The sequence below is a fragment of the Odocoileus virginianus genome, chromosome 9 (assembly GCF_023699985.2).
Source record: "Odocoileus virginianus isolate 20LAN1187 ecotype Illinois chromosome 9, Ovbor_1.2, whole genome shotgun sequence".
NCBI classification, from domain to species: Eukaryota; Metazoa; Chordata; class Mammalia; order Artiodactyla; family Cervidae; genus Odocoileus; species Odocoileus virginianus.
The window spans coordinates 44,187,719-44,207,315 of NC_069682.1; the positions used below are offsets into that span (position 1 = coordinate 44,187,719).

Sequence of the window (19,597 nt, forward strand, 5' to 3'; positions counted from 1 at the left end):
GTTAATATTTTGCAACAACTTATTAATTTAATTCTTTACCATTCTCAAAAGCACAATTTGAAACTAATTAGAATCCTAACTTAACCTCTGCTTATTTGTAAAGGGTCACCATGCTTGTCTAAGCTTACCTCTTACTTTGCCTATTGTTTTCCTGGAATTTCTGCTCATGATGGGAAGAGTAAGGATTCCAGCACTCTTCCCACTCTCTGCAATGGTGGACGATAAGAGACATGCTGTACCTACATGTCCAGGAAAAGCATCACCCTGAACTACATGTTCACTGAGATCTTCCTGAAAAATAAGAATAAGAATAACCCAGATTCTTATAATTCAATATTCTCCATTAAAAGATCAAAAAAGACACCCTTAAAACCAACTTGGAATCTATGGAAGAAAATTAATAAGAAATACAACCAAATTTATATTCAGGTAATTTAGATAGATTTGTTGTAACAAGTAACATATATTCTTTTAGTATGCAAAGATATTTAATACACAGTATATTTAAGATTTTATGTTCATTAATCATAACTTTTGATTTGCATTTCTGATCCTCTAACATATATTATGCAAACAAAGTATCAACTGAATGTTTCTAAGTACTTTTTCATTCAAAGACTAAGATATACCTGTTGTTGTTATGGACTAAAGCCTGCCAGGCTCCTCTGACCATAGGATTTCCCTGGCAAGAATACTGGAGTGGGTTGCCATTTCTTTCTCCAAGGGATCTTTCTGACCCAGGGGTTAAACCTGCGTCTCCTGCTTGGCAGGCAGATTCGTTACCACTGAGCACTAGGGAAGCCCAAGATATACCTGTAATTATTTTCCTTGTGGCTCAGCTGGTGAAGAATCTGCTTGCAATGAGGGAGACCGAGGTTTGATTCCTGGGCTGGGAAGATCCCCTGGAGAAGGGAAAGGCTACCCACTCCAGTATTCTGGCCTGGAGAATTCCATGGACTATATCATGGGGTCACAAAGAGTTAAACACGACTGAGCGATTTTCACTTTTAATGTATATTTTGTTCTTTACAAATGCATCTACACAGATGACACAGAGGGATAGTAACCTCTAGGACACTGAATACTTGATATTATATAGTGTGTTTTATCCACCTAGTCTATGAATAAATTAGTATTTCCAAAACTGCTAACCAAATGAAAGAGAAGTCAGGCTGTTCAAGAGATTAATAGGTAGGTACCAAAAGAAAAAGGAAATGTTCAACCAAAACTTCATATTTTTATAGTAAATGTCTCACAGATCTTATTAATTAGGCAATATAACTTTATATTATAAAGCTATAAGAATTACTCGGGTTCTAATCCATCCTGAATTTTGCTCTTTTCAGAAACAGTGGCTAGGTGCTACTGTTGGGGAAGGTTTATTCCCCACCCTCAAACAGTCAAACTCTAATCTAGTGTAAATGTGAGTGGAAATATCAAAGAGCCAGGACCTTAGGGGAGGACCCAGTTTTTTTTGTGAGGAGCAGCTGAACAGCTCAAAAACCAAGATAAGCATCACAAGCAGCTCTAGAAAGTTGTCAGCACAGAGTCTGAATAACTTGGCACAATTTTCACAGCAACTATCTTGTCTTACATATTTATAATATCAAGTAAAGTTGGAAAAATGAGTTCACTATTACAATGGATTCTTATAAAATGCTTCAATAAACAAAACTTCAATCATGAAGAAGGCTCAATCATGCTTGTTACATCAGCCTGCCTATTAAGTAACAGCCTCTATTCTTCAAAGTGCCTTTAGATACATTCATTTATGTTTAAAATACACACAGACATCAAGACATTCGGTCATAATTTGAATGCAATTCTGAAGTTCTCAATTATATTCTTAATAATATGAGTCTGCCAACTCTAAGTTTTTAAAAGTCTGCTAACACGAACAGAGGAGTAAACATCTAAAAAGTTGTATGAATCACACGTTTACATAAATTAGGCTACAATAAAAATCAAAACACATGTAAAAATAAACTCATGTCTACATTGTCTCTCACCCTCTTCAGTGAAATATACTCACCTCAAAAAAATCAAATATTAGTTCTAGGTTATCTGGTTCCATTGTCTGTATACTATACTCTGTCCAACGGTCAGGCTGTAAGCCATACCCACACTCTGGCTGTGAATGTCTACACTTGAATTCATTGTCACTTATTAAGGATATCTCCAGGCTATTTGACATTTTGTGAAGAACAGTGGGAGATACTCTATCATCGTCATCTTCCTCCAGACCCTCTAATGTCAGCTTTACCCTAAATGAAAGGAAAAAATGATGAAATGCAAAAAGTGAAGAAAGAAAATCCATATATATGCTATCTAAACAGTATATTTAAAAGTGTTCCCTTTATATGCTAAACCCTCAAATAACAAAAGAACTATACATACTACAGGTTAAGGCATTAGCTATATTTTATAAAATAGTGGTGTTTTTATCTCCACACATTTTTGCCAAGTATTAAAATGAGATCAATGCTCATTATGCCTAAGCCTATTTTCATTATTCTTTGAGTTTTTTAAAGTGAAATCTAAAGAGGCATTTACTATTATTCATTTATAACTGGCTATCTCAATTTCTTATGAGAAGTTTCACAAATATATATATAACAAGCAAAATTTTGAACCATATTCTGTCAATGTGCATTAAAAGACTGTTAGACAGGGACTTCCCCAGTGGTCCAGTGGGGAACCACGTACCAATGCATGGTTTGTAGGTTGGATCCCTAGTTGGAGAACTAAGATCCCACATGCCGCAGAGCAATTAAGCTCACACCACAACTACTGAGCCCACGGGCCTTAGAACCTGAGCACCACAACTAGAGAAAAGCCCTCATGCCTCAACTAGAAAAGACCACATGCCACCAGATCTTGAATGTTGTAACTAAAACCTGATGCAGCCAAATAAACATTAAAAAAAAAAAGCCTGTTAAGAGTTGGAGGTCGTAAATTTTTGTTGTTGTTGTTGTTATGCTGCAAAAAGCTTTATTGTTTCCATTTGGTCCAAGGCTTGAGAGAGGACTCCAACATGTTAAAAAGCTGCCTAGTGGCTGCAGGGAGGGGCTTCAGGCAGCCCTGATGTTAGGTGGGTTCTTCAAACGACACTGGTCTCCAGAAGCTCCTAGTCATGCTTAGGGGTGAGCCTCTGGAAGAGAAACTGCCAACCCAGCCTGGGGACCAGACAGCCTGTGGAGGTTGGTCAGGTGGTCACCCATCTTCTTAATGAGTTTCACTTCCTCATCTAGGAAGTGGTTCTCCAGGAAATCACAGATGTGGGGGTCTCCGTGGGCAGAAGCCAGGCCATGCAGATCCAACAGGGCTTGATTCAGGTTCTTCTCTACAAGAAGGGCGGCTTCCATAGCGTCCTGGGTTTTACCCCACTCATTTCGAGATGGCTTCTGCATGTCCAGGAAGAGGGCACGGCCGCCACGCTGGTTTTGCAGTTTCAAGACACTCTGAACCCTCGCGCTTCTCCTTGGCCAATTCACGAAAAAAGTGACCCACACCCTCCAGAGCCACATCGTCGCAGTCGAAATAGAAGCCCAGAGAGAGGTAGGTATAGGAGGCCCACAGTTGCATGTTAACCAGGCGGTTGATGGCGGCCTCCACCTCGGTAGAATAATTATGACGAATCTGGGAGCTCATGATTGGTCGGTAATAAGGAGTTAAAAAATGGTGGCTGGTCCCGGTGATCGCAGACTGCTGAGTGACTGATTCCGGAGGTTGCGACTGGAAAAAAAGGTTGGAGGGTAGTCGGAGGCTGGAGAAAGGGGCGTCCCCAGGTCTGTTCCGTCCAAGCACTGTTGAAGCAAGAGAAAGATCCGCGGGGCCGAAGAGCACACTTCCAGGTCGTAAATTCTTTACTTTCCCCTACTTCTCCTCACTACAGTGAGACCAGGTACTTTGTGAACAGATTATTAAAGAAAACTATGGTATTAATGGTTTTAAAAGTATCATATATACATTTGCATGTATGCATGGCTTTTATGTATTTACATATATGTACTTTTTCATGAAACAAAGGAAGAAAATAAGAAGCCAAGAGTCATAACTCCCACAGCAATGAAAATAAAAGCCACTGGGTCACAAAGACTAATTTACTCCCAATGAGAAGCAATCAGCTGCAGAGAACACTTGTAATGCCAATAAGTTAACTCAATTCTAGAATATTTCTTGCACCAACTGGAATGTACCTAGATCAAATAACTTTAATACCAATGATGTAGGAGCAGTGTTATTGTATAAAATGCAGTTGAGCTAGGAAAGCTTTTCATTCTAGATTTAAATGTGATCCACTTAATAATACAAGTAATAGAACTACATTAGTGAGGCCTGTTCTCTCTAAATGACCTGCTGCCTCCAACAACTGTGCAGACTTATCTTACAGGCACATATTCCAAGGTATCCCAGAGGGGACATGATTATTCAATTAGTAATAATGTGCCATAGTCATACTGTAAAATCAAAAGTAGCACCACTTTGATAATCCAAACAAAAAAGATTCTTTCTTCTCTCCAAACCCTTAGGAATAGTTCTGAACAACTGATTTTGCTGGTGAGCCTGAAGGAACAAACATTCTCTACCAGGACATATAAAAAACGACCACAAATGGACTGTGATGAATTGGCAAGGAAGGCATAGAAGATTAAGTATGACTATTTTCAGGACTTCCTGGTGGTCCAGTGGTTTAAGACTCCAAGATCCCAACATAGGCAACAGGGGTTTGATCCCTGGTCAGGAAACTAGGATGCTGCATGCTGTGACCAAAAAAAAAAAAAAAAAAAAAGCTAGTCTACAAATAGCAGTGTACAACTACCTACCTCTCTCTCTTCCCCCCCAAAAAACAAGTTTAAAGGGATCAGTGAAAGAATTTAGTTCATTTATATTAAAGGTTTTCTTCAAATAGCTATATAAATGTTATCAGTTCAGTTCATTCACTCAGTTGTGTCTGACTCTTTGCAACCCCATGGACTGCAGCACACCAGGCTTCCTTGTCCATCACCAACTCCTGGAACTTGCTCAAGCTCATGTTCTCATTGAGTCGGTGATGCCATTCAACCATCTCATCCTCTGTCATTCATGCACTTGTCCTCCCACCTCAATCTTTCCCAGCATCAGGGTCTTTTCCAAGGAGTCAGTTCTTTGTATCAGGTGGCCAAAGTACTGGAGATTCAGCTTCAGCATCAGTCCTTCCAATGAATATTCTGGACTGATTTCCTTTAGGATTCACTGGTTGGATCTCCTTGCAGTCCAAGAGACTCTCAAGAATCTTCTCCAGCACCACAGTTCAAAAGCATCAATTCTTTGGTGCTCAGCCTTCTTTATGGTCCAACTCTCTCATCCATACATGATTACTGGAAAAACCATAGCTTTGACTAGACAGACCTTTGTTGATAAAGTAATGTCTATGCCTTTTCATACACTGTCTAGGTTAGTCATAGCCTTTCTTCCAAGGAGCAAGTGTCTTTTAAATTCATGGTTGCAGTCACCACCTGCAATGATTTTGGAGTGCAAAAAAATAAAGTTTCTCACTGTTTCCATTGTTTCTCCATCTAGTTGTCATGACATGATGGGACCAGATGCCATGATCTTCATTTTCTGAATGTTGAGTTTTAAGCCAGCTTTTTCACTCTTTTTTCACTTTCATCAAGAGGCTCTTGAGTTCTTTGCTTTCTGCCAGAAGGGTAGTGTCATTTGCATATCTGAGATTACTGATACTTCTCCCAGCAATCTTGATTCCAGCTTGTGCTTCATCAAGGCTGGCATTTTGCATGATATACTCTGCATATAGGTTAAATAAGCACAATAGCCTTGACATACTCCTTTCCCAATTTGGAACCAGTCTGTTGTTCCATATCTACCTATAACTGTTGCTTCTTGACTTGCATACAGATACAGGTATGCATATAGGACCTGCATACAGGAGGCAGGTAAGGTGGTCTGGTATTCCCATCTCTTCAACAATTTTCCACAGTTTGTTGTGATCCACACAGTCAAAGGCTTTGGCATAGTCAATAAAGCAGAAGTAGACATTTTTCTGGAATCCTCTTGCTTTTTCTATGATCCAACAGATGTTGGCAATTTGATCTCTTGATTCCTCTGCCTTTTCTAAATCCAGCTTGAACATCTGGAAATTCACGGTTCACGTACTGCTGAAGCCTAGCTTGAAGAATTTTGAGCATTCCCTTTGCTAGTGCGTGAGATGAGTGCAACTGTGTGGTTGTTTGAACATTCCTTGATGTTGCCTTTCTTTGGAATTTGAATGAATATATAAATGTTATAGTAAAGTAACACTGCCTTCCAAGTTCTGGTGGAATCAAGTGAAAGAAAAACTTGTATTTAAAATGTGGTGGTGAGATTTGCTTGTTAGATTACTGCTTTTGGTTTGTGGAAATCGCTAAGTAAGCAGTGCTGAAGGCAAGTCCAACTCAGAGTCTCCCAGAAAGCCCGAACAGCTGCAGAAGCTCTTCATCAGGAGTGAGCTTTGAAACAACCGAGGAGAGTCTGAGAAGCCATTCTGAGCACTGGGGAATGCTCACAGACATTGTGGTCATGAGGGGTACAAATACCAAGCGCTCTAGAGGCATGGGTTTGTCACGTAAGTCACAGTGGAAGAGGCAGATGTGGCCATGAATGCAAGACCACACAAGATGGGTGGAAGAGTTGTGGAACCAAAGAGGGTTGTATCAAGAGAAGATTCTCAAACTGCTCACTTAAATGTGAAAAAGATTTGTGTTGGTAGCATTAAAGGAGACACTGAAGAACAACACCTAAGAGATTAATTTGAACAGTATGGGAAAAATGAAGTGATCGAAATCACGAATCACTGAGGCAGTAGCAAAAAGAGCAGCTTTGCTTTTGTAACCTCTGATGACCATGACTCTGTAGATAAGACTGCCGTTCAGAAATACCATACTGTGAATGGCAACAACTGTGAAGTCAGGAAAGCCCTATCTAAGCAAGAGATAGCTAGTGCTTCATCCAGCCAAAGAGGTAGAAGTAGTTCTGGAAACTTTGGTGGTAATCAACGAGGTTGCTGTGGTGAGGATGACAACTCTGGTTGTGGAGGAAACTTCAGGTGGCTTTGGTGATAGCCATTGGTGGTGGTGGATATGGTGGCAGTGAGGATGACTATGGATTTGATAATAATGGAAACAATTTTGGAGGTGGCAGAAGCTACAATTATTTTGGCAATTACAACATCAATCTTCAAATTCTGGACTCATGAAAGGATGAAACTTTTGGAGGGAGAAGTTCTGGCTCATATGGTACTGAAGGCCAATACCTTGCCAAAACACAAAAGCAAGGTGACTCTGGTGGTTCCAGCAGCAGCAGTAGCTATGGCAGTGGCAGAAGGTTTTAATTACTGCCAGGAAACAAAGCTTAGCAGGAGAGGAGAGCCAGAGAAGTGACAGGGAAGCCACAGGTTGCAACAGAGTTGTGAACTCAACCAAGCACAGTGGTGGCAGGGCCCAGCAGCCATGAAGAAAGATGTTTTAGACAATACTCATCTGTATAGGTAAAAAACTTGAGGACTGTATTTGTGACTAATTGTGTAACAGATTATTCAAGTTTGTTCTGTGTAAAGCATTCCAGGAGAGAGTTTTAAAAGCTAGACTTTCTTTTGCACCCATGCTGTTGATTGCTACATGTAACAGTCTGATCATGACACTGAATAAATGTGTCTTTAAAAATAAATAAAATGTGGTGCTAAGGAGATAAAAAAATCATGTCAAGTGTTTTATTTAAAATGCAAACACTGTTGCTAAGCTTTTAAAATAGTCATGATAAATTTGCAGATAAATTATTTTCTAGCAAATGAAGGCTTAACCTATCAATACTATGAATTTGGGGGAAAGAGATTGTCAAAACAGACATCAATTGCAAGCTATGCACAATTATTTCAGTAAGAATCAGTTAATTTGTAGTGTCCAAATAAGTATGGTTATAAAAATATTCCAATTTAAGCCTAAGCAACACAGCAATATATACAACCACTCAACTTCTATATAAACAAGAAAAACATAGGACTCAGTATACATAAGCAAGCCAATCAGAACACAATTAATTATCTATTAATTTTTTTGGCTGCATCGCAGCATGCAGGATCTTAGTTCACCAACAAGGATGGAACCACATCCCTTACAGTGGAAACAAGAAGTCCTACCATCATTATTTCAAGGTCATAAAACAAAGACACTTAATAGCTGTAACACAACTTATATGCTTCTTTTAACATGTAAATAAAATATCTAATTACTTATGACTATCTGGTTAGAAAATCTTTTCAATCAAACTGACCGAGCAGATCAGTTATGTGGTCCAATTACCTAGGTTTCTCAGAAGCAAAGCAGAGGCCTAAAAGAGCTAATGAACAGAGACAAGGTACACCCAAAACACTTTACTCACTCTCAGAACACGCCAATGGAAAGGGTTGAGAAGTGTCACCCACCCTTTCCCATATGTATTTTATGACTAGGATAAATAATATAATATTTTCAGCAGTTACTGTAAAGCATTTATGGATTTACAAACTGAAACATTATTAATTTTATCATGAAAATAGATATTAACTATTATTACTAACTACTTTAGTTACTGGAAATGACCCTTTCAACCCAGTCCTGACATTTTGTTAGAAAAAGCTGCATTACATAATAGCATACTTAGAATTCTCGGTCCCAAAGTTAAAAAAATTCAAATGATAAGGCTGCCTGGTTTCCTAAGAAATCAGTTCATTCAAAGATATACATGGTGACATTACAAAAATTTAAGTTACTATTTAGTTATTTATACAAAGCTTGACATCTATTTCTTAAATTAAGATTAAAATTGCACTAATTTGGAACTGCTATGGTAACTGCGACCTTTCCTTAATGAAAAGGTTTTTTGTTTTTAAGACACAGAAAAATTTAGGACACTGAAGTATATTTCCAATGACCATTTTTCTGTTTATGACATTCTCCCCTCATTTAACACAAAATCATTTCATCACATCAATTTTAAAACAAATACTTATTGCTACACTAAAGAAATTTCAAATGGTAGGAACTACAAAGACATGTCAGCCTAGAAATCACTTATGTAAGGTTAAAAAAAAAGATGTTCTGGTTTCACACTTGGAGATAAAGACTAACGTAAGTACATTTAACTGTAGTAATCTTCATGAAAGGAAACAAATTCACTTTTACAAGACCCTGTTGTTTGTTAGAATACAAGTATGCTATTTCCTCAGTTGATACACTTAAAGCCTATAACCAGATGGATCAGAAATCTACAGCAATGATTAAAATAAATAAGTCAAGTAACAAATACACATGGTCCTACCTAAATCTAGATTTTTTAAATTTTTTCTTGGTTATTGAGACAGGAGGTTTTTCGGAATAATGCAAACGTAATCTGATTTCGGTCTGACATGTCAGCCATCCAGAATCCAGAGTCTCAATACCATCTAGAAAAAGTATGAAGAACACTAATTAATATACACATTTTAAAAAACAATCCAATAACTACAAGACACATTGACAGTTCCAATTCACATTCACAGTTTGATACACTCAGGTTAACTATCACTGGTATTTCTCTTCAGAGCAAATATACAAGTAGTCTTAAATTTGTCATTAAAAGAAAACTTTTATATGAAGTATATACATATGAAGGGCGAAAAAACTAAATGAACATTAAGAACTAAATAAATTAAAATACTTTTATTGAATATATTATCAAAGTAATACAAATCTATCTCAGAAAAAATACATATCCCAAGAAGGCTTATAACCTAGCAGTTGTTCCACTGGTGACCATGGTTACACTTCCAAAGTGTCACATGAGATACTCAGCTGAAAACTAGTTATTCCACTAGTGCTGGCAGTGGAGATACCAGGAGGTAAGAATCAAACAAACTAAATGTACTGGGAGATGCTAGGGGCAGGGAAGAGGTGGTTTCCACCCAGAGGGTAGCCGAGGCCTAACAGGCAAAGGGGTTTGGAACAGAGCCTGACATACACCAAGTACTAAACAAATATTTGCTGAAAGATTTTATCGAGTAACAACACCCACCCATTTCTGGAGCTGTTTGTCTCCTGAGCCATGAAATAGTTCATGACTCCAACGAGATTAAGCCCTGAGCCTTTGGAGTGGGAGCACTGCCTCTTCCAAGACCCTAGACTAACCCTAGGGAGTACCAAATAGTGAGAACTAACACAAAAGAAACCACCTGAATACAAGACCCACTATCACCCAACCACCAGTAGCATCCTGTATAGGACACCTCATTTAAACAACAAATAAAACAAAAATACAAACCCAATCATCAGCAGACAGGAGTACCACCTCATTCAGCCTTTCGCATCAGAAGAAAAACACAAAAATTCAGCACAAATCTCATCCTATAGGAAGGTCACACAAACCACCAGACCAACCTTAAGAGGGCAGAAACCAAAAGGAAGAAAGAAGTCAACCTTCTTCAAGGAAAGAATTCAACTTTCCTTGAAGCCTGAGAAAAGGAGACCTCAAACAGAAAGTATTTAGCCTCCAACTAATAAAAATAAATGAAAAAAAAAATGAAAAGGTAGAGAAATAATGCACAAATGAAGTAACAAACTAGAAATACAGAAGTCCAAATAAATGAAGAGGAAATAGGCAAACTACCTGAAAAAGAATTCAGAATAATGATAATAAAGATGATCAAAAATCTTGAAAGTAAAATGGAGAAAATGCAACAATCAATAAATAAAGACCTAGAAGAATTACGTAATAAACATACAGAGACAAACACAATTACTGAAATTAAAAATACTCTAGAAGGAATCAATATCTGAATATTTGAAGCAGAAGGAAAAATCAGTGAGCTGGAAGATAAAATGGCAGAAATTCTTCTGAAGAGCAGAATAAAGTAAAAAGAATGAAAAGAGCTGAGGACAGTCTCAGAGACCTCTGGGACCATATCAAATGCACCAACATTCCAATTATAGGGGTCCCAAAAGAAGAGAAAAAGAAAGGATATGAGAAAATTTTTGAAGCAATTATAGTTGAAAATTTCCCCAACATGGAAAAGGAAAGAGTCATCAAGTCCAAGAGGCACAAAGAGTCCCAGACAGGATAAACCCAAGGAGAAACACCAGGACAGTAACAAAAACTAAACACAAAGAAAGAATATTAAAAGCAGCAAGGAGCTAGCCGGAATAGCTCAGTTAGGAGAGCATTAGACTGAAAAGCAGCAAGGGAGAGGCAACAAGTAACATACAAGGGAAACCCCATACATTTAATAGCTTATCTTTCAGCAGAAACTGCAGGCCAGAAGAGAGTGGCAGGATATATTTAAAGTACTGAAAGGGAAAAATCTACAACTAAGATTACTGTACCCGGCAAGGATCTCATTCAAAATTGACAGAGAAATGAAAAGCTTTTCAGAAGGCAAAAGTTAAGAGAATTGTACAACCAAACCAGTTTTACAACAAATGTTAAATGGACTTATATAGTCAGGAAATACAACAGAAGAAAAGAGATCTACAAAATCAACCCCAAACAATAAAGAAAATGACAATAGGGACATACATATCAATAATTAATTTAAATGTAAATGGATTAAATGCTCCAACCAAAAGATACAGACAGGCTGAATTACAAAAAGAACACACATATAATATGCTGTCTACAAGAAACCCACTTCAGACCTCAAGACACATATAGACTGAAACTGAGAGGATGGAAAAATATATTTCATGCAAATGGGAAGCAAAAGAAGGCTGGAGTAGCAATCCTCATATCAGACAAATTATACCTTAAAATAAAGAAGATTAGAAGAGATAAGGAAGGACACTAATAATGATTAAGGGGATCAATCCAAGAGGAAGACATAAGAATTTTAAGTAACTATGCATCCAACATAGGAATACCTCAATACATAAGAGAAACACTAACAGACATGGAAGGAGAAATTGACAGTAACACAGTAACAGTAGGACACTTTAACACCCCACTCACACCAATGGACAGATCATCAAAACAGAAATTAATAAGGAAACACAGTCTTAAATGATACATTAGATGAGATGGATCTCATTGATATCTCCAGGACATTCCATCCAAATGCAGAAGAATACACCTTCTTTTCAAGTGCACATGGAACATTACCCAGGACAGACCACATCTTGGGTCACAAATCAAACCTCAGTAAATTTAAGAAAACTGAAATCATATCAAGCATCTTCTCAGACCACAACACTATGAGACTAGATGTCAATTTCAAGAAAAACTGTAAAAAAACAGATTTGACATAAACACATGGAGATTAAACAATACATTTCTAAATAACCAACAGGCTGCTGAAGAAAGCAAAAGGGAAATCAAAAAAATTTCTAGAAACAAGTGACAATGAAAACACAACTCAAAATGTATGGGATGCAGCAAAAGCAGTTCTAAGAGGGAAGTTTATAGCAATACAATCCTACCTCAAGAAACAAGAAAAACAGTCAATAGACAACCTAACTTTACACCTAAAACAACTAGGAAAAGAAGAAGAAAGAAACCCCCAAATTAGTAGAAGGAAATAAATCATAAAATTTGAGCAGAAATAAATGAAAAAGAAATGAAAGAAACAGTAAAGATTAATAAAACTAAAAGCTGGTTCTTTGAGAAGATAAATAAAACTGACAAACCTTTAGCCAGACTCATCAAGAAAAAAGAGAGAATGAAATCAACAAAATTAGAAATGAAAAAGGAGAGGTCACAGCAGACAATGCAGAAATACAAAGGATTATAAGAGACTATTATGAACAACTATATGGCAATAAAATAGATAACCTGGAAGAAATGGACAGATTCTTAGAAAAGTTCAATCTTCCAAGACTGAACCAGGAAGAAATAGAAATTGTGAACAATCCAATTGTAAGCACTGAAATTGAAGCTGTGATCAAAAATCTCCCAAAAAACAAAAGCCCAGGACCAGATGGCTTCACAGGAGAATTCTATCAAACATTTAAGAGAAGAGCTAATGCCTATCCTTCTAAAAATCTTTCAAAAAATTGCAGAGGAAGGAACACTTCCTAACTCATTCTATGAGGCCACCATCACCCTGATACCAAAATCGGACAAAGACAACACACAAAAAAGAAAACTACAGGCCAATATCACTGATGAACATAGATGCAAAAATCTTCAACAAAATGTTAGCAAACAGAATTCAGCAACACATCAAAAAGCTCATACATCATGATCAAGTTAGGTTTATTCCAGGGATGCAAGGATTCTTCAGTATACGCAAATCAATCAATGTGATACCCCACATTAACAAATTCGAAGATTAAAACTATATAATCATCCATATAGATGCAGAAAAAGCCTTTGACAAAATTCAGCACCTATTTATGACTAAAACTCTTCATAAAATAGGCACAGAAGGAACCTACCTCAACACAGTAAAGGCCATATATGATAAGCCTACAGCAAACATTATTCTCAATGGTGAAAAACTGAAAGCATTCCCCCTAAGATCAGGAACAAGACAAGAGTGTCTATTTTCACCACTATTATTCAATGCAGCTTTGGAAGTCCTAGCTACAGCAATCAAAGAAAAAAAAAAAAAAGAAAGGAACCTGGTTGGAAAAGAAGTAAAGCTCTCACTGTTTGCAGATGACATGACACTGGACATAGAAAACCCTAAAGATAGTACCAGAAAATTACTAGAGCTAACCAGTGAATTTAGCAAAGTTGCAAGATACAAAACCAATATACAGAAATCACTTGCATTTTTATATACTAACAATGAAAAATCAGAAACAGCGATTAAGGAATCAATTCCATTCACCATTACAACAAAAAGAATTAAATATCTAGGAATAAATTTACCTAAGGAGACAAAAGAACTGTACAAAGAAAATTATAAGACACTAGTGAAAGAAATCAAAGATGACATAAACAGATGGAAAGATATTCCATGTTCCTGGGTAGGAAGAATCAATATTGTGAAAATGAGTATACTACCAAATGCAATTATGGATTTAATGTGATCCCTGTCAAATTATCAATGGCATTTTCCACAGAACTAGAACAAAAAATTTCACAATTCACACGGAAACACAAAAGACCCCAAATAGCCAAAGCAGTCTTGACAAAGAAGAATGGAGCTGGAGCAATTAACCTTCCTGACTTCAGGTTATACTACAAAGTTACAGGCATCAGAACAGTATGGTGCTGGCATGAAAACAGAAATATAGACCAATGGAACAAGATAGAAAGCCCAGAAATAAACCCATGCACCTGTGGGTACTTTATTTTTGACAAAGGAGGCAAGAATATACAATGGGGCAAAGACAGCGTCTTCAATAAATGGTATTGGGAAAACTGGACAGCTACATGTAAAAGAATGGAATTAGAACACTTCCTAACACCATACACAAAGATAAACTCAAAATGGCTTAAAGACCGAAATGTAAGACCAGAAACTACAAAAATCTTAGAGGAAAACATAGGCAGAACCCTCGATGACATAAATCAAACCAAGATTTTCTATGACCCACCTCCTAGAGTAATGGAAATAGAAACAAAAGTAAACAAGTGAGACATGATTAAACTTAAAAGCTCTTGCACAGCAAAGGAAATTATAAGCAAGGTGAAAAGACAAGCCTCGGAATGGGGGAAAATAGTAGCAAATGAAACAACTGACAAAGGATTAATTTTCAAAATATATAAGCAGCCCATACAACTCAATACCAGAAAAACAAACTACCCAATCAAAAAGTGGGGAAAAGACCTAAACAGACATTTCTCCAAAGAAGACATACAGATGGCTAACAAACACATGAAAAGATGCTCAATATCACTCATTATTAGAGAAATGCAAATCAAAATTACAATGAGATATCACCTCACACTGGTCAGAACAACCATCATCAAAAAGTCTACAAACAACAAATGCTGGAGAGGGTGTGGAGAAAAGGGAACACTCTTGCACTGTTAGTGGGAATGTAAATTGATCCAGCCCCTATGGAAGACAGTACGGAGATTTCCTCAAAAACTAGGAATAACACTACCATAGGACTCAGCAATCCCACTCCTAGGCATATAACTTGGGGAAACCAAAATTGAAAGAGACACATGTATCCCATTGCTTACTGCAGCACTATTTACAGTAGCTAGAACATGAAAGCAACCTAGATGTCCATCGACAGATGAATGGATAAAGAAGTTGTGGAACACATACACAATGGAATATTACTCAGCCATAAAAAGGAATGCATCTCAGTCCGTTTTAATGAGGTGGATGAATCTAGAACCTATTACACAGAGTGAAGTGAGTCAGAAAGATACAGATAAATATAGTATTCTAATGCATATATACGGAATCTAGAAAAATCGTGCTGAAGAATTTATTTACAGGGCAGCAATGGAGAAACACATAGAGAATAGACTTATGGACATGGGGAGAGGGGAGGAGAGGATGAGATGTATGGAAGGAGTAATACAGAAACCTCCATGATCATATGTAAAATAGATAGCCAAAGGGAATTTCTATATGACTTGGGAAACTCAAACAGGGGCTTTGTATCAACCTAGATGGATGGGATGGGAGGGAGATGGGAGGGAGGTTTAAAAGGGAGGGGATATATGTGTATCTATGGCTGATTCATTGTTGGGATCGGACAGAAAACAGCAAAATTCTGTAAAGCAATTATCCTTCGATGAAAAATAAATGTTTTAAGTGAAAAAAAAAAAGTACTATCCACCTACATAGTCTGTCATTGATAAACTGCATGATTGTGCTAACACTGCTAGCACTGTTTAATTTGAAGTTTCTTACTAATAAAAGTAATAACATTGTCATAAATACCAGGGAGCTGCGAACTGTTTTGGACCTAAGTTTTCCATCAACAGGATTTAAAAAAAAAAAAAAATCAAGGAAATTTTCTCCTTAGGTCTGATTTCCTAACTATCAAAATTTATATATAAAGAGAAACCACTACCATCTCAAGTGTTAGACTACTTTATGATGTAATATAAATAATCCCAAACAAAATCAAGAAAATAAGTTAAATTACTGTCCAAACACTGCAAAAGCATATACATCTCTAAAGTGGATAAACATATGTACCTAGTAAAACCACAATCAATACACTCAGGCCCAGACTTCCCTACGGAGAAGGCAATGGCACCCCACTCCAGTACTCTTGCCTGGAAAATCTCATGGATGGAGGAGCCTGATAGGCTGCAGTCCATGGAGTCGCTAAGAGTCTGATACTACTGAGCAACTTCACTTTCACTTTTCACTTTCATGCATTGGAGAAGGAAATGGCAACCCACTCCAGTATTCTTGCCTGGAGAATCCCAGGGACAGAGGAGCCTAGTGGGCTGCCGTCTATGGGGTCACACAGAGTCAGACTGAAGTGACTTAGCAGCAGCAGCAGCAGCAGACTTCCCTGATGGCTCAGTGGATGGGAGTCCATCCACCAATGAAGGGAACATAGGCTCGTTTGCTGGCCTGGTTATAAGATTTCACATGCCACAGAGCAACTAAGCCCTGGCACCACAACTAGAGCCCACCAGCCTAGAGACTGTACTCCACTGTAAATTGTTTACTCAGCCAGAATGACTAGAACATTCTCCTTAATCTGGATTTTAGTATAAATGCACATACAAACAATGCAAAAATGCAGCTTATGAGTAATGGTTCACATTTAAAAGTTTAGAACAATTAATATTCTCAAACACAGTAGTGTTAAGTGATGATATAGTAACCATTAAGTATAATACTTTTAATTCTATTAATTCATACACCTAAAGTTACCAGCCAAATAAAAATCAAAAAGATGAAATTATAAAGCATAAGAATTATACTGGAGAGAACTCCCTGGTGGTCCAATGGTTAGGACTCTGCACTTCCACTGCAGAGGACACAGGTTTGATCCCCCAGATTGAGGAACTAAGATTCCACAAGCAGCATGGTGATACAGTAGATCCTGGTGATCCAGTGGATTAAGAGTCCACCTGCCAATGCAGGGGACAGAGGTTTGACCCCTGGTCCAGGAAGATTCTACACGCCACAGACAACTAAAGCTCATGCACCACAACTAATGAGTCCCTGAGCTGCAACTACTGAAGCCCTTGTGCCTAGACCCTGTTCTCTGCAACAAGAGTAGCTACTGTAATGAGAAACCCACATATTGCAACTCCCACTCATCCTAACTAGACAAAGATCCAGTACAACCAAAACCAAATAGACAAATAATCTAAAAAAAAATCATACTCTTATGTCTCTGTGCTGTTTCTAATGAAATGTTATGTAAGATCTCAACCATGTGAATGAAGATTTTTAAAAACTCAGTCTCACTTACTGTGGATTCCAAATTGTCCATCGTCAATAATAATTTCACTTTCTAAAATTGAAGGAAAATAGAAAACTTAGTTAAAATTCATGATGTACATACTGAATGAACAACTGAGAAATTACCCACCTTAAGGATTTTTTTAAAAATTAATTAAAAATATAAAAGCATCCCAAAGTGAATAAGCATATTTATTGTAGCCCTCAATAAAGAAACCCCTTTTAAGGAGGCTATCAGACAGTAACAGTTCTTACACTCATGGTGATTATTCACAATGTTACAAGGAAGAGAAAAGAAAACTCCTCAGAGAGGTGTTCCAAACTAGAGGCACTGGGACAAATGTTTATACAACCAATGTATGAGACTGACAAGTTGCTGGACAACAATATTGCCTGGTTTTTTTCAAACGAAAGGTACTGGCACAATTAAAATGCTTATTCTCACATAGTGCCTATTCTGATCTTAACTAAAATATAATGCTCCTCAAACCCCAACCATTCTCTACAGCCAGCTAAAAGCTTTTCAAACAGCTAAACTTACCTGTATACATAGAGCTGTGAGGAACTACCAAAAGGTAAGTGCTCCCTTACAACAGAAATGTCAACTAAATGAGAAAAACTGTTAATCCCCACCCTCTAAGTAAAATACTGATTATCTTCCCTGCTACTTCATTCCCCAGTTTATTCTAAACATAAATCTGAAGTAGTTGTCAAAATAAGTTTGACAGTTCTCAGTAAAGATTCTCTGGTATATTTCACACAGCTCTTAAGTTCAGAAGTTATACTTCCCAAAAGCTTAAAATAAATTTATTAAAAAGACCAGAAACAAAACCATCCTAACTCTCAAAGAAAATATATTTAATTGCAGGATGCTTCAAAATGCATTTTTAAAATATGCAATTCCTAGTAATTTCCAAACTCAGTATAATTCTAAAGTACACTATCATAACAATTCTAAATATAATATCAGAAATGTATTAAAACATGCAAAAAGAAAATCCAACAGAGGATAGAACAAGATATTTGTTTAAAGAGATGTGTCCTTGATGCAGGGTAAAGCAGAATCACTCATTATTTTCTAATCTAAGCTAGTAACTAACAAGCCATTTATTATCTTTAAATTATAATTTTCTCTAGAAACTAAAAGATTTCTCAGCACTAATTTATACACGAAACCAAGTGGGTAATTTAATGTATGTGAAAAGAATTTCAAATTTCAATCTCAGTATGGAAAAGGAAATTCAAAAATACTTGTATGAAGAGAAATGCCACTGTTAGGCATACAAAAACTAAATAACATTTAAACAAACAAAAAAAAATTATCTGAATAGCAACTTTAACATAGGCAGCAGGGTATTGGGGGAAAATGTCTGCTACAACCAGGAAATTTGAATTCATTCATACAAGTTTATTCAAATATTCACTAGTTTAAAAAAACACACACACAATAAATAAAATAACATACTACTGAAAGTTAAAAGAACCACTGTTTTGTGTTAGTTCTTTCCTTGAATGTTCTTTAAGTTCTCTGAGCAAGTAATCAAAGCCACAGACGGATGCTCAGTTAAGAAAAATGCTATTTTACAAACTTTTCTAACTACTCCAAATGGAAATATATATTCCATAAAGTCATCTAATCCAAGAAACTAAAAATAACTAGGCAAAGGTTTCTAATTAAGTTTATGAAGAAAGGCAATTAAGAACTGCTTAGTTTTGAAAGTAAGACTAAGTGAAACTTGTAGTATTGACAATGCATTTACCTTAAACTTTAAAATAAATACTTATTAAATCCCACTAAGCCAATGTGCAGCATATTAGTAACTTTATGCATATGCCTCAAACAGATGCAGTTAATGCCCATACCTAAAGGGGTTATTGATCGTGGTTGTAGATGAGTCTCCCACTTGTGAACTATGACTTGACATGGACCACCGATAGTCTGCAATTTAAAAGTTAAACGTCTGCAATAATTTTTTGTATCTTATTTTCTACCCATGATGTCATTAGATGTTTGTGGCCTAAGTCTTATACTAAGCATGAAACCAAGAGATTCATCCTGTTAATATCAATATTATTTGTCCCAAATCAGAAATGTAACAGGTCACAAAACATGATGAATGCTGGAAGAAAATGAGGATGAGGCAGTAAACAAAGAAAAATGAGATGAACTGGCACATAAAACCGTTCTAAACCCATTCTTTAATCTGCCTACAATACTCAGTTTAGTCTTTAACTGATACTCTGTTCTGAGTTAAATTAACAGCAAATATA

At 36.9% G+C, this 19,597-nt stretch overlaps 1 protein-coding gene across 2 annotated transcripts in view; it reads right to left on the minus strand.

Annotated features, from left to right (window-relative positions):
• Window positions 1-19,597, minus strand: part of GPCPD1 (glycerophosphocholine phosphodiesterase 1) — a 61,226-nt gene that overhangs the window by 22,642 nt on the left and 18,987 nt on the right. The window contains exons 5-9 of one of the 2 annotated variants that reach the window (XM_020883638.2): window positions 19,190-19,265; window positions 17,337-17,378; window positions 9,334-9,457; window positions 2,033-2,264; window positions 129-291 (exon numbers count right to left, since the gene is read on the minus strand). In XM_020883638.2, the coding sequence (XP_020739297.1) occupies window positions 129-291; window positions 2,033-2,264; window positions 9,334-9,457; window positions 17,337-17,378; window positions 19,190-19,265 (637 nt within the window). The remainder of the gene's footprint in view (window positions 1-128; window positions 292-2,032; window positions 2,265-9,333; window positions 9,458-17,336; window positions 17,379-19,189; window positions 19,266-19,597) is intronic. The other variant, XM_070472300.1, reaches the window with a different exon arrangement.